The sequence below is a fragment of the Strongylocentrotus purpuratus genome, unplaced genomic scaffold (assembly GCF_000002235.5).
Source record: "Strongylocentrotus purpuratus isolate Spur 01 unplaced genomic scaffold, Spur_5.0 spur5_scaffold_5, whole genome shotgun sequence".
In the NCBI taxonomy this organism is placed as follows: domain Eukaryota; kingdom Metazoa; phylum Echinodermata; class Echinoidea; order Camarodonta; family Strongylocentrotidae; genus Strongylocentrotus; species Strongylocentrotus purpuratus.
In genome coordinates, this window is record NW_022145611.1 from 42,008,142 (window position 1) to 42,023,916 (window position 15,775).

Here is a 15,775-nt window from a genome sequence, read left to right on the forward strand (position 1 = left end):
ATTTTCTACATAATTATGTGCGTGCATTTTGATTTTTTCAAGCCCCCCCCCCCCCCCATGACGGTACAAAGTTTACCCTAGGTCAAACCAAAACATGTTTTTAATATGCCCCACCCCCGACCAACTTGTGAATCTCGCATTGCATCGAGGGTTTGCCCTTACTGCACTAGTATTCTCTTTTAGAGCCTTTCTCAATTACAAAATACTCTGTATTTCAAGAAGGCCCAAAAAAGTGTTCTAGAAAACAAATATATCAAAAATTTTATCCAACAAATAGTTTAATTAATTGCACTTGAACAGTTGACGTGGATTATTTCCTCATGATTTGCAATAATAATTACCTTCATTTCTTAATTTATTTTTAATAAAGGAAACAAGGTCTTAATACAAGAAAAATCACCATATGCAGGATCGTACGATCACGTGATATTTGTTCTGTGTCTGCTATTGAAAATCCGTCTAGTCCGAGTCAGTTGAGAGGTAAGATTTCCATTTTTTCTGTAATTTTATTTAATTGTGAAAATATAATAGCTCACTTTGAATGATTATTTATCATTTAAAACACTGGCATACTTTTTAGAAAAATCCAAGACCCAATAATACCTCATTCTATGTGAAAGATTATTAAACAGCAGTTGCCTCAGCTCAAACGGAGCGGAGCATTGTCTTTGCTTTGGCCGCACCCAGCGGACTGGCCGCGCCGGGCCGGGGGACCGGGAACTGAGCTGACGTGTAACTTAAGTGTAATTAGTGTGTAACTTAAGTGTAATTGGTAAATCAATAATGATAAATCAAAATCGATTTTAGCAACTGTCCACCATAAAAAGTATATTCTAATCTAATCTAACCTTCTTACCTGGGGCCCGTTCCTAAAAACCGTCATAAGGCTAACTTCTTGACTATCCCATTGAAACGCGTGTTAATTCTATAACACACGCTTCAATGGGATAGTCAAGAAGTTAGACTTATGATAGGCACATTCATGGGGCACTAGAGGGCGCTTTGCATGCGTACAAAAATCTGAATGGCCTTGCTGCGGTGGGTCGGCAATAATCAGCCCAAAACTTGGATATGGGAGGGTGGAAGGATATATCTTTTTTATAATGTTATCTGGTCTTACCCTTAACCATCCTATGTTTAATCTATACAACATGCGAGTACGATAAGAGAAACATCGGGCCCATTACTGATGCAACTTTTAAAATATTAGCCTAGAAATGACCACCAAACGGAAAAAATTGACATTTTTTCCCGACAAATCTTCATAAAATCTGATTTATAAACCAGTCACATCTAGGTACACTAATACAAATACGATTTTCTGAAAATTCAGGTATTATTTTTTAAGTTTCTTTCAAGTATATTTCTGCGCATTGCAACAAATTTGTTACGAGGTCCGCGAGTGTTCCCCGTTCCTTGTGTGTTGAAAGTTTGGTTATACATAGTTTACATTGACTCGCGCACGAAAAAATGGTCGAAAACAAAATGTCAAATGAAGAAATAAACAAGCTTTTGTATAGTTATAAGAGTTCTACCAAGGTTTCTTTGTCGATTTAATTTATTATATAGTCTCAATTAGAATTCAGAATTATCTCACTGAAAAGTTAAGAAACCGACGATGTTCTCGATCGTAGTTATTTTCATTTTGCCAGCAGCCGATCTAGCGTTGTTTGGGCAAAAAGCTAGGCCGCTGCCTTCCCATCGCAAACCTTTCCGAGTCCCGCTAAAATGGCGCGCTGCGGAGCTCCGAAGCTGCGTTGGTATCGCTGCAAACTCTCAGCCGGCTAGCTCCCCAAGACGGACCATTCGCGGTATGGCGAGATTGTGTGTGTGAGGTACGATTTTGGATTCGAGAACGCACGTAATGCAACCGGGCGCGTCATATTCAGCTGTCGAATGTCTACGACCAATTTTACATGTACGATTTTTAGTACAGATACTTGGTCAGTTTTCTTCTTATATCTTTGGTTTTACAACATTTAAAAATATAATTTCTTCAAATTTGCTCCTGACTCGGTTCAGACTAATTGTGTGATGTGTTTTCAAGTCAATTTTTTGAATATATTTTTTTGCATGAATTTGCCTACTTATGATGGTTTCTAGGAACGGGCCCCTGTAGTTGCCTGTCTTCACAGGCTCTAATTTAAGACGTAGTCCTATAACGCCCACCCACCTTCCTTCATTCAAAATCCACTGCATTGGATATCGTGTCATATTTTGCAGATATCAATCCTAACAGTAACATGGAATGCAGGGGCTCGTTCCTAGAAACCAACGACAAGACAGTCATAACTTTATCCGCCAACTACGGAGATGTCGTTGATCTTCCTAAACCGTTTGACGAAGAGCTTACTAGCTAGTATCTCGTGAGATCGATACTATCGGCGAGAAGAGGAGCCGAGACTTAGCCTTAGTCACAATACCACCGGTTTATTACAAAATTAATATTAGGGAACATGCAATTATTTAAATGAATTAGTAATAAAAAAGATTGATAGTGATACCAAGAAATAAGAGATGCAATATACTTCCAAATTTGTGTAAATTGTACAATAGAAGTACTTGTAAAATATAATTGTGAGTATTTCATTACATGACCTGTGAATCAGTTTTGTTCTTTAGATGGGTACCCCCCAGATATTTTTGTTTGATAGTGTATAAAAATACACCAATATATTATTCTTAGACAAATACGATGTAATGAAGTTTGTGTCCAATGTTTTAGGTGTCAGTTGAATAATCAAATGACAAAACTTCAACATTCCAAACGTTAAAAAACATGTTTTAATCTATTCATTTTACACATTTGAAGATAGAATTTATTTCGAAGGCAATGTGGGTCTGAAAAGTAAAGAATACACTTCAAACTATGGCTTGCCTGCCGTGGCAAAATACCTATACCTTCAACGGATTTACAATGTGGAAATAAAGGCGTATAATCAGTTTATTTAAGTGGGAAAATCCTTAAATACAAACATGGCATATTTTCATAAGATTATCAAATACAAAAAACGATAAATCACTGTTTAAGTGAATGTGTTAAAAAATCATAGTTGGAGGATTTATTGTCTTTTTTTGCCAGCCATAGTCTACCCAATAAATGACATGTGATGGCGCTGCCCATCGACTAAATAGTTATGACAGAGATACGACGGTGTCAGAGGCGTCATAACTACTTAGTCAGGATGTTGTCGATGATCTTGGCAAAGAGGGCTTGGTGAAACACGTAGCGGACAAGTTGCTCACTAGCGCTGATTTAGTCAAGAAGTTAGACTTATGACGGTTTCTAGGAACGGGCCCCAGATAGCTTTGCTGTCTGCTTAATACTTTTCTTTAGTCAAGACATAGCTACATGTAATTTAGCCCAAATTTTCTGTCTCTTTCTTTCGTTAGCCTCTGATTCGGGTAGGGTCGGCTCCTCTCTTTATAGCCAGAAGCCGACCATAGGCGTAAGTGTTCACGTTCGGTGTAACGTTTCTTTACACCAAACTTGGCCAAACTAATGCCTAATTTTGATATTTTACCGGATGCGTATCCGATTTATTTTATATTGTTAATTAGGCCTAGGCTATAATACATCGGTTCCACTTACCAACTTGACTGAATAAATCCGTTTAATGGTCCATTTTCAGGAAATTATTGGTCAAAATTGACATCCATGTTAAAAATCTTGCAGCCCTATTTTAAACTCTCGCTGCGCATGACGTCATCTAAATTTCATCCCTTCTAGTAACCGTGTAAGTTGGGGCTCTGATCGGATCGGAAGATCGGAGCAACACCCTCGCACCTTTGATCAGTTTCGGATCGGAAGATCGACCAAAAAAATCAGCTGATTTTTTTTCTTCTTTTTTTTAATGACGAAAATTTTCAAGTTTTTGGCTATCAAATGCTCATGGCTGGGATTATTTTGTCATTTGGAGTTGTTGTAGACCATGTTTGTTGATATTTAGTGCCTTTTCATGACTTTGAAATTAATTATATTGGTCTAAGAGCAGAGGCAAAACATGGGGGCCGCCATCTAGGATTATAATGTAGGTATGCATTTTTTTCCGATCATTTTAATTGATCGGCGATCGGAAATTATTATCCGATCACCCCTGATCGGATCGGTATCGGCGTCCGATCCGATGATCATTTACAGGGTAACCTTCTAGTCTGTGCCGTATGCAAAATGATTATGAAGAAAAAACTGTGCGCGACCTACAAGCTCGTAATGACGTTATCACAGTTTTTCCTTCATAATCATTTTACGTTAGTCGTTTTGATCAACCAATAACTAGTCCCCAAAATTGCTGCAGTGAGCTTCTCTTCGTACATGAGTCTATGGAGATGCATTGTATGCATGTGTAAATCATTCAATGAACTGCTCTTGCACTAAGTGAATGAGCCTGCTAGAGGATAAGTTATTGTGTGATCATGGGCTGTATGTGCAGTTCCAGTATTAAGACCATCCGGAAGATTAGAAGGCCACATCCACGATGTTCTCTTATAAATCCACTGTATGAGCGTCGTTCTAAATTTTTGTTTGGTGAACATAATTTTGAGGACAACTAAATTCTATTTTTGGAAACTTTCATCGTAAAAATGTAATTTTTTTAAAATTAGTTATGATTTAACGATATGGAGAATTGAAAATTTCAAAGATAAATTCAGAGGACAATATCAAATGTAGTATATGTTGTTCTTAAATAATTATTCAATAGTGTTAATGTTGTTGTGTTACTATTCTTTTGCAATTAATACAGAAAAGAACTAGAATAATGGCCGGAATACAAGACAACCATGAGGATATTTTAGATCCCAGACGGAAAGGATCAGACATTCGATTTGCATTGCAGACATTGCGGGGTGTGCCAGAATACAAGTATATCAATCAACAGACCCCCAAAGAAGTGAAGGAACAGGTTCTAAAGTCGCAGAGACTAAGGCATGTTATTGAACAGGTTCGTACCAAGATGGAAGCTCTTGTGTTTGTGCTGTGATTTCTATTTTTGACCAAGGCCATGATTGAGACATAGATGTCTCTGTAAAGTAGGCCTGCAATTCTTAGTTTTAAATGCACATTTACATGAACATAACAAAAGCATTTTTACAAATTTTGCCGTTCAAGGGAACCATTGAGCTAAACATGCATACATTATCAGTCAATAATGGAGGCTAGTTGAATTATGGTTAGATCATAGATCTTCGAACAACAATAGATGATTCTGGGATTTTCATTAATGATCAGATCTTCAACACTCTTCTTCTTTTTTTTTTTTTTTTTTGGGGGGGGGTCCTTTTTTTGGCCATTTATATTAATTGATATATGATTGTCTCAAAATCATTTATCATTACACAAATGATTCTCTTGAGGCATATAATATTCATCAATTGGTGTCACCCTTCACTTCTGTAAATTTGATTTATGAATTGAGGGGCATGAAATATACTTATTTGCATCCTGTATTTCATCCTACCCCATTCCTCTTCACCTCAGCTTTCATCAGAGAAAGGTTTAGAGGAAGATGTAATCTACAAGGAAGCTGATGCCATTTTGGAGGAGATGGGTCATAACCTCAACATGACCACATTGCGCTCCCTAGCAACCATCTTTGCCAACATTTTTCGCCAGCTCTTCAGGCACATTTATGTCAACCAAAGTGGAATTCAAAAGGTAGGCTTTGCTACTGCACAAAATTTAACTCCATTGTAACAGCAAGGTATGTGTTCCAAACACCAAAATTGCAAGTTCCATTTCAGATATGTCAGGTGAAATCATTTCTTGAACTTTTATGTGATATAAACTAAACCAGCAATATTCCAGTGCTTTAGAATTCGTGAGATGAATGTGAGGAATTAGAACAACCTAAGTAGCATTTTCAACATGTTAGAGTTGATTTATGGTGCACATGAGAAGGCATCAAAATGCAAAATAGTTCCTTCAGTTGATAGAACCTTTCCACTTAAAAACTGAACTGAATACTGTTACACGCGGCATAACTTGCATCATCGATGTTCTTCATTTCAGATGAGAGCACTGATGAAGGAATCACCGGTTGTGCTTCTACCAACACATCGCAGCTATCTGGATTTCCTTCTGATGTCTTACATCTTATTCCATTATCATCTCCCTCTTCCTTTCATTGCTGCAGGAGCAGGTAATGTACTGTGCTAATTTCTAACATTTAACATCTGGTATATGTTAGGGCTCTTCTGACTGGGTATTTCATTCGTTGATATGAGTTTGTGATGGTTTTGGTCCTCAGAATATTCAACATGTTTTGTTACATTCTAAGAATGGAATTGGCAAGGCAGCATTTAGTGTGATCAGTGTATCTATTTTAGTAGAATGGAATAAAGAAAGAAACTTATTGCAGTACAGGTAAAAATGAAATCACATTTGAAGTGGTTATTATGAAAATCATCAACTCCTCCCAACCCCCCAACCCCCCCCCCAAAAAAAAAAAAATATATATAACAAGCAGATTTTTACATGACATTTCTCCCAATTTCCTCAAAAAGTGGCTTGATTTTTATTATAAGACGTTACCAGTAATCAATATTCCAGAAGGTGATAAGGTGTATATCAGTCCTAGGTACCGGTAAGTTGTTATTCCAGTGATTCATCCAAGTCAAAGCTATTGCCAAAAGAAAATAATTTTCAAGTTACATATTTCATTTATAGTTTCTTTATGATTTGTTGTGGAAACAGATTTCATGCAAATGAAGTTTGTTGGTGAGATCTTGAGGAGGTGTGGTGGTTTCTTCATCAGACGATCATTTGGTTCTGACCGTCTCTACTGGGCAGTCTTCACAGAGTATGTTCAGATCAACCTTACTAACAGTGAGGGTCCTCTGGAGTTCTTTGTTGAAGGAACCAGAAGCCGAACAGGAAAGTTCCTATCACCAAAACTAGGTAAGGAGACAAAGATCGAAAAGTTCATGCTGATTTCAACAATGTTGAACCCATGAGATGAACTCAATCCAAATGAATCTTAGATTTGATAAATAGTCCCACAACTTGTTTAAAACCATCTTTTAAAAAATTATGTCATTCGGTTCCTCTAGGAAGACATACAAGCTGTCATATAGTAAGTGTCATTGCACTACTCACAATTTATAGTCTGATCCAGGGTACTTCCTTTGAAGTAGGAGATTGCACTCTGTTGCATTGAAACTAACAATTGTTCTTTCCTTACTTATCTCATGAATTTGCATAATGATTAACCATATGTTGATTGATTTATGACTCAAGAGGATAGCTATGCCATTGTTCTGTTTGTATGCTTGAACTGAATAAACACCCGCTGACAGTCACTGACATACATGTATTTGCATTTTTAATCTTATAGTGATTAAAGCTCTTACACATGGCCTTGCACTTAGATGTGTTTAGATTTCACGTCTTCCTTATTGAATGGAGTGTAAAATCATAATAAATGGGTAATCAATATCTTTAAATTGTATATTAGTCGATTAACTTTGGTTACCTTTTGTTACTTCAATGAAATGTAAACAGCAAATGGTGTTGAGTGTGGGCAGTAAATTGTACTACATTTATTTATTGGTATATAATGATCGACCAGCAGCACAAAGCTGAAAAGGTCAATTTACAAAAAATACAGTGATGTATATAATAAATACATGTACAATAGTTTAACAAAGCTTATAGTAAATAAATCAGTAACATAATGACAATACCAATGACAAATAATTGTTAATTGGATGTCACCCTAGGAGGGTCTTGTCTTTTTTCTTTTTTTCCTCTCAGACAGATATACAAAATTGCCTCATTGAATCACTTTTTCAATATAGAAATAAATTTTGAACCCATTCAGAAATTTGAGCAAAAAAAATGAAAATTCCACCCTTTGCCACTATATTGTAAATACAAAAGAAAAAATTGGAACACCTACAGGAATTTGCACAAAATAAATGAAAATCTCATACGTCGCTACTACACAGTAAATAAAGAAATAAGATGTGGAACCCCTCCAGGAGTTGGAGAAAACTGATGAAAGATCCCATATCTAGCTGCTATAATTTGGGTGTTTTAGGAAGTACTAAAAGGTACTAAAGGGTATTTTGTTTTGTTTACTATGAATATTTTATATTTCTACAGGTTTGCTGTCTGTTGTTGCTGAGCCGTTTCTGAAGGGTGCAGTTCCTGACGTTACACTGGTACCTATCAGTATCAGCTATGAAAGGATTGTAGAGGAGAAATTACATGCTCAAGAGATGTTAGGCATACCTAAACCTAAAGAATCAACTTCAGTAAGTGATATTACATGCTCAATGTACTCTTTATGTCACGGTTATGGCTTTGGGATTTCAGATATACACATTTGGATTTGTGTACAAAACCAGTAGAAGCAATGTTATTTAGGGAGTGAACTGAATTGGAAAATTGGAAGGCAACTCATTATAAAGTATTGTAGATTTGGTTTCATAGAGTTGAAGAAGAAATGTAACACTTCAATAACCTCTGCAACCTCTTAAAGTGACTTGGGAACATTGCCTCAGATTCTGAAAAGAAATCCTGGATTTAGCTCATGCTGCAATCATAATTATAAACCTTTAGGTCAGTCAGATATCCCATGACTTTTACAAGCCGCTCGCCTGTCTGATTATCAAGATATTTATGATTGGAAATTAAAATTTCATTTTTGTTTTCCTAACAGTTTTTTTTTATAATACTACAGTCTATTGGGGAAAATAAGTATGCTAAAACCGATCATTCTGAGATTTTTACTTTTTTGAGGCACTTCATGATCATTTTGAAGCGCAATTTTTTAGGGCTTCAATATTACACCATATCACAGACACTGATAACACATAGGGCCGTGCATCTCAGATTTAACATTGTTAAACAATTATTTTAAAGCAATATAGTGTACAAATAATTTATTTTTGCAAGTGCATTAGGGCATATCACCATTGCAAAAGTTTAAAAACATGAATTATATGGGTTCTTTTAAAGAATGATATATCCACACACAAGAATAAGAGTCAATATTGTATTTGTTTTTTGCAGGGTTTGTTGAAAGCTAGGAGCATTTTCCAAGAGGATTTTGGTAGCATCGTAGTTCATTTCTGTGACCCTATCTCACTGAGAGATCAGATGAAATCCATTGATCGATCCAGACATAATCTTATCCCCAGGTAAGACAAACTCATCATTCTATTCAGACAGATATCAACCGTCTTTTCCTATAGATCCTCTTTACAGAATATGCAATACTGTAAGGACAGTTCATAAATTTGCTCATTTTTATTCTTGAGCACCTTTTCAGCTATCCAGATTTAGATCACAGTTATTTTGTAAAGGTTTATTTCTTTGCATGATTTCCTTTTTATATGATATGAGCATATTAAGAACATGGTAATATTATTAGCACATTATCAATTATACTTTTTAGTTATTTGATCTTAAAGGTGAAATTCAAAGAAGATCACAAATATGTCAACTAATGTATCACTAGAAACTGGTAAGCTAACAGATGGCCATCGGACAAATTTTAGGTCAACTACATATCGGGTGATTTATAAAAATACAAATACAACCACCTCCATAACAGCTGGGATATACGAGCGATTCGCCTGAAAAATAACGATGTTTTAATGACGTCACTATATGGACCAACACTGCCCAAGCAGACGACATCCCATAGAGAATGAACATAAATGCAAAGCTATTATTTCTCAAATTATAATGAGTTTAGTGTATATAAATGTAATGGCATGTCAAACCATTCAAAAGGGGATATGACCCGATTCTGATTACTAAAATCTTTTGCTTGTAAATACACAGGATAGGGGTTAATTAAGAATCAAAGAAACCAGACTTTCAAATTGAAAACCCCTGGAATGATATTAATTAGGACGACATTTGTTCCCTCTTGAAACGCCAAACATACCCCGGTGTGTGCAGCTGAATATACAATGGCGTCTTATTTTGTTTACAAGCGACAGATTCCTTTATTTTTGTATCGCTGCATTTGTCATCAAAATAAAACCATGCGCGGGGTTCAGAGTGAGGCAATAGATTATACATTAGCCTGACGGTAGTGAAGTAAGAGAAAGAACTCAAGAGAAGATGAAAATACAGGCACTGAAAATGTGTGAGATGTCATGGGACATCGTCTGCTTGTGCAAGTCATGTCCATACTGTGATCTCACACATCTCAGCAGCGTTCGGAGAGCTCTTCAGGTGCTATACCGGGGCTGTGTTTAAGCGTTTTTTTTATAATTTATAATAATCATTACTTCGAATGTTTCCAAGCATTGAATTTTGATAACCTTGTCGAATCAAAGTTTCAACTTTGCAATAATGAAAATAAAGTTAGTTTTTAAAATCAATGAATATCTACTTTAAAGGACTCTCACATAAGTAAAGCTTGAAGGTGTGACAGCTCCTGTGCAATTTTACTGATTCTCGGTCCTATTTGGCGATCTAGATGTAAATTTTTTTCAGTTTGTGTTTGAAGGCTTTTGAACCCTTCTTTGTCAATCCTCTAAACTGATTTATAATAATTCAGAGTATACATTACTAATGTACTTTGGCAAGACATTATTCTACATTTGCCACACTCAACCCAGGTGAAGTAAATGGGTACCTGGTAGGATTATTCCTTGAAATGCACTGTGCGCTGATAACAGCTGCCGGAGCTAAAGCTAGGGTAATAATTTCCAAAGCTCTTTGGAAGCGCATAGGGACATTATATATATAACATGATATGCACTATACAAGAACTGAATATTAAAGACTGTCAATACTACTGGGCAAGAAGGAATTAGACTACCCAGCCATGTCGCTGACAGGTGGCTATCTCATCAACTCAGCTCTCAACTAACTTAAGAAAAAGAGGACCATGGGGGACCAACAGGCACCGATTGGGGAAGTTTTCTATATTGAGGGAGCAAGTAGCTACAAGTAGGACAGTGGGGCTTTAATATCATTATTAAGAGAGATCATTGCATTCCTTAAGATTTTCTGGAAGATTCTTCTGAAGGCATGACTCTTTGCATTTCACATCCTTTTCCCTGTCATCTCTTGTAAACTAATATTCCTCAGGTTCATATTCTCTGCAACCCCAGAGGAGCAGAGGTTGATTGGTAGTGTTGCTCAAGATGTGCAGCAGGTCCAACGAGACCACATGATCATGTCACCATGGGTACTGTGTGCTGCCTGCTTGCTTCAACGGCCTGACTCCTACACTCTAAGGGAACTCACCAGTCAAGTAGCATGGCTCAAGGATATGATCAGACAGTACGGAATTCAGGTCGACTGGCCAGGTAATGATATTTGTATGCCTCCACTACAAAGTAGCCGGAGGCATTATGGTTGTCCGGGTTGTCTGTCCATACGTCCCGTTCTTGTGATCGCGTTATCTCAAGAACTGATTGATGGATTACTTTAATTTTAAAAATTGCTTCTGTTTTGGTTTGTAAAATCGCTCTATGGCGGAGGCCAGTCGAAGTTCCATCTAGTTATCTCTGTCTGTTTTATGTATCCTTAGGATAATTAAGATTTAAGATGTATCCTATTCATTTCTCAAATCCTGTTGGTAAACAAAAATGTACGTGCTTTATTTCTCAATCCGCTTTTCTTTGATCAATGCTACAGTTGGAACGGGAGCTCAGGACATCATCCATTCAGCATTTAAGATTCACCACAGCCTAGTCAAACAGCACAAAGATGGAGAAATAACTTTCAGCCGTTCTCTACACAGTCCAAATGCCTCTGTGGATACATCAACAAGAGAGGGCGTGCTAACACATGCAGCTGTTCACATGGACATTGCTATGTATCGTAATTACCTGGCTGCTTCCCTTGCTGTGCAGGGGTTGGTGTCTCTCTCCTTCTGTGGCTTAGACAAATGCTCTCAAGGTAATGATAATAATTATTATAAAATATGAGATTTGTAAGGCCCGATTCAAAGCAAAGGCAAATGTAGTTATAAGAGTTGTTTGGTTTACTCCATCTTTGAGAAATGGTCTAAAATATTTGTCAACTGCCTGCAAGAAGGCTATATTGGTGTAACAGGAAGGCAGCCAATGGATTGTGATGATGCGTGATATAGTGAACACATTGTTAGCAAAATTAAGTCATTGGTTCATGCTACCAATACATATTGTCATCATGTCATCTTAATTGTCTTTGTCAAGTTTTCTTGTAATGCTTAAACTTGTAATGTCCATTATGATGCTTTAAAATTCCTGTTATCCATAACCCCTTAGCTGCTTTTACATAATGATCAACATGAAATTCATAATGATCATCATGTATATAACACATTTTACATGAGACAGATGCCAGTATTCAAACAATTGAGAATTTCTTCCTTTTACTTTGTTCACAGATGAGCTTTATGAACAGTATCAGTTCCTTGTGAAGCTGTTTACTGAAGAATTCACATCAAATCCCAGCCATTCAAAACAGGTATGAATTTTTTTTCTTTTTCTGCAAAAATGAGCCAAAATAGATGATTTTAATTTGGTGTGAAGTGTTATTTGTACATGTGTTTCACTGTTTTGTTGTTGTTGTTTTTTTTCTTCATTTTATTTTATTTTTATTTTTAAATTTATTTATAAGTGTTCTCCTATCATCAAAATATTACATTTAAAGTTATATATATATATATATGACATTTGAGGATGGAAACATGCATTGATTTCATGGTAAATTTGTCTTTGTTCTCATTCAGAAATTTGATCGCACTGTTTCCCTATTGGTTGCATGTGGTGCATTAGACCATGATAGAGAAGAAGTGAGAGTAACTGCCAAGGGAGAAAGAGAGATTGCTTTCTTCACAGACATGATGTCACCGTTTCTTCTTGGATACTGGGTAAGGTTGCCCCCTCGTAGGTTTCTCATGTATTAGTCTTTTGGAGGGTAATACTTGGAATTACATTAGTCTATATAACTGTATGATGTAGTAAAGTTAAGGATGAATGCACTTTATTTCACAATCAATTGTAGAATTAGAAGCAGAAACCTTTAATGATTAATCATGATTTACACAATCTTATATTTTTTTTTTGTATGTCAATTTTTCTAATACTTCAATTTTTTATTTTTTTATAGAATATGTGCCAAACACTACTTTCTAACATATTTTTCTCTGTTAACTTGAACGTACATCCAAACAATGCATAAAAGTGCATGAATCGCTATCTTTTAAAGTGTATTATATCTGATTTTCTTCCTTGTACTAGCTGGTATGTCAGTACCTGATGGCACATCCTTCATCTCCTCAAGGTGTGCCGATCAAACAAACTGCTAAAGATATCCAGATGAGGATAGCTACTATCATCTCACAGGGTGAGTCTAACTTCTTCAGGATTTATGCCTCACTTATGTTTTGTATTGATTTGTGTTGATATTTTTGTCCTGTATTCAGGACAGTGATTAGGTGTACATTCTGAGCAGCTACGTTTTATTTATAAGGCCATTGTGTCAATACTCCTCTAGATGTCCTTGTAAATCTTGAAATGTATTTAGTATTGCAAAAGTGTTGATGCTGTGGCCAATCATCCTGATTAGAAATCAGTTGCAAAGATTATTTTTATAGTTCTGTCATCGTAGATGTCTCTATATCTGGTTTTTTTTTTTTATATCATACTGTCATTGAATAAGAGTATTATTTCCAGACTGTATAACAAAATACATAACACATATGCAAGTTATGATAAAGCATATATGTCACTCATCTTGCTATCACTGTATCATTGCATATTAATAAACAAAGTACATTTACGGTTTATGTTTTCCCTTAATTTCCAGGTAAATTGCATCACTATGAGATACTTTCTCTGAATTTACTCACCAATGCACTGACTGCCCTTACGCATATGGGCATCCTAGTCAGAGAAAAGAGGTAAATAAACAATCAAATCTTTCATTTTATTTTACTAAGAGCGCTCCTGTTTTTATTGGTTTGTTGTCTAAACACTCACTAAATACAGTTGTTGAGGTATTAAACAGAGTGCTATTTGATTCAATTGCCATCCCACTTTAATGCCATAAAAATTGTGATTTTCCAGGATCTTTATTTTGAAATGGATCATTAATAGCAATTACTGTAAATGTTTACTTGAGTGTTACCAATATTCTATCAGTCTCTCAACCTGCCGTGCTCTATGTGCATGTGTGTCTGTCATTCTCGCTCACTCTCTCTATTGCTATCCTCCTTTCACTCTTTCTCTCTCTTTCTCTTTCTCTCTCTCTCTCTCTCTCTCTCTCTCTTTCATTGTACCTTTATCATTCCCTAGTTCATTAGTTCACCATCTCTTCTGTATTATCTTTGTCCCCATATCTTTCTGTTTTCTTAGTTTCAGTCTTCTCATAATGTATCACTCCCTCTGACATTTACTTGTGCTACCTTTTCTTATCCCGCCATTATTTTTCTCTTTCTATCTTTTAATCCCTTTGTTCGGGTATCTCCCATATCACTTAATGTATTTTGACTTTCTCCTCATCTCTCTCTCTCTCTCTCTCTCTCTCTCTCTCTCTCTCTCTCTCTCTCTCTCTCTCCAGTGACAACGGACCTCTCATCTCCTGGTCTGCAGAGTCAGTTTCTAGAGTAGCAGACAAGATCAGTGAGTTCCTTATTGTAATGCATATCATCATATGAGAGCCACAATGGCATAGACTCATACACATACTTAATACCCTTCTACGCCTCAACAATCAGAATTACTTCTCTGGTGAAATGTGAAATCTAGTCTTATTGGAAATGAAATGTTTTTTTCTGAAATGCTACAAACAGTATCAGTCATATTTACAAAAGAGATCTTGTGATGGTATGGATACTCAATCTTTTTATTCTGTTTGATCTTATTCTGTTGCAGGTGAGTTTATTCAGGTACCAACAGACATGACATCATTCTCCCAGCCAGGTGAAGTAGCCCTGACAGCCAAATTATGAAACCCTTCACAAAGTAAGCGCATGCTACCAAAGAGTTTTAGTCACAGCTTTGAAGTAAAGAAAAGTCATGGGTTATATTTCTTTTTAGGTAATCTAACACAGTTATTTGACTGTTTCATGCTACAGAATATTGTTTGCATCATAAGTCATAGGTTATTTCTACTTTTCTAGGTATTCTAATACAATTACTTTTAATGAATGAAGATCCAAATTTATGTAATTGCCGACCAAATTTTTAAACCCTGATTTTCTGCAGTATTTTGTGATGTCAGTATTATGAGCCACAGATGAATTTTCAGCAAAATTTTATGGATTACACAAAGCCAAACACAAGCAATAATTTTAGAACATGACACTTTTTTATGAGCCGTAACGTTTTAGTGGTTCACTTATGCCTGATTAAATTTGAATTTGCTTTTCATTTTCAATTAAAATGAACATTCATTTAATGTCACATTTCATGTATTCAAGCAAAATATTGTGTCTCTGATTTGATAGCTTATCATTTTTTTAAACTTCTCTAACATAGACAACCTGTAAGTGAATTCGGTGCTGAATGAGAGCTTTACAAACCCTTTGAATTGAGTCATAGTGTAACAGAGATATGACCAAAGAAAATCCTACAATTTTACTTTAGGGTTTGATATTATGGTCCCTTTTTTACATCACAGTACATGAAGTGTTCAATGGCCTTTACTTAATGATGTTCAAAGATTTGAATTGAATATTATAGTCATCTCTTGGGCATGATTTTCAATACGTTAAGTCAATTTGTGCAATTTAAGTTCTGCTCAGAAAGTATGCATTGATATGTATTGTGATGATTTTAAGTACATTATTAAGTCAGTTTGATAAACTGGTTA

At 35.9% G+C, this 15,775-nt stretch overlaps 1 protein-coding gene across 2 annotated transcripts; it reads left to right on the forward strand.

Moving 5' to 3' along the window:
* Nucleotides 1–378: 378 nt before the first annotated feature.
* LOC590838 (dihydroxyacetone phosphate acyltransferase) lies at nucleotides 379–15,614 on the forward strand. Of its 2 annotated transcripts, none has more exons than XM_030999324.1 (15): nucleotides 379–480; nucleotides 4,746–4,943; nucleotides 5,480–5,656; nucleotides 6,011–6,140; nucleotides 6,695–6,898; nucleotides 8,105–8,256; nucleotides 9,017–9,144; nucleotides 11,057–11,277; nucleotides 11,609–11,872; nucleotides 12,345–12,424; nucleotides 12,690–12,830; nucleotides 13,201–13,306; nucleotides 13,769–13,862; nucleotides 14,522–14,583; nucleotides 14,836–15,614. In XM_030999324.1, the coding sequence occupies exons 2-15, from the start codon at nucleotides 4,761–4,763 to the stop codon at nucleotides 14,910–14,912; spliced, it is 2,019 nt and encodes a 672-aa protein (XP_030855184.1). In that variant the 5' UTR covers nucleotides 379–480; nucleotides 4,746–4,760; the 3' UTR covers nucleotides 14,913–15,614. The 2 variants fall into 2 exon arrangements, with proteins under 2 accessions (XP_030855184.1, XP_030855185.1); XM_030999325.1 differs by having other exon boundaries at nucleotides 421–480; nucleotides 4,751–4,943.
* The last annotated feature ends 161 nt before the right edge of the window (nucleotides 15,615–15,775 follow it).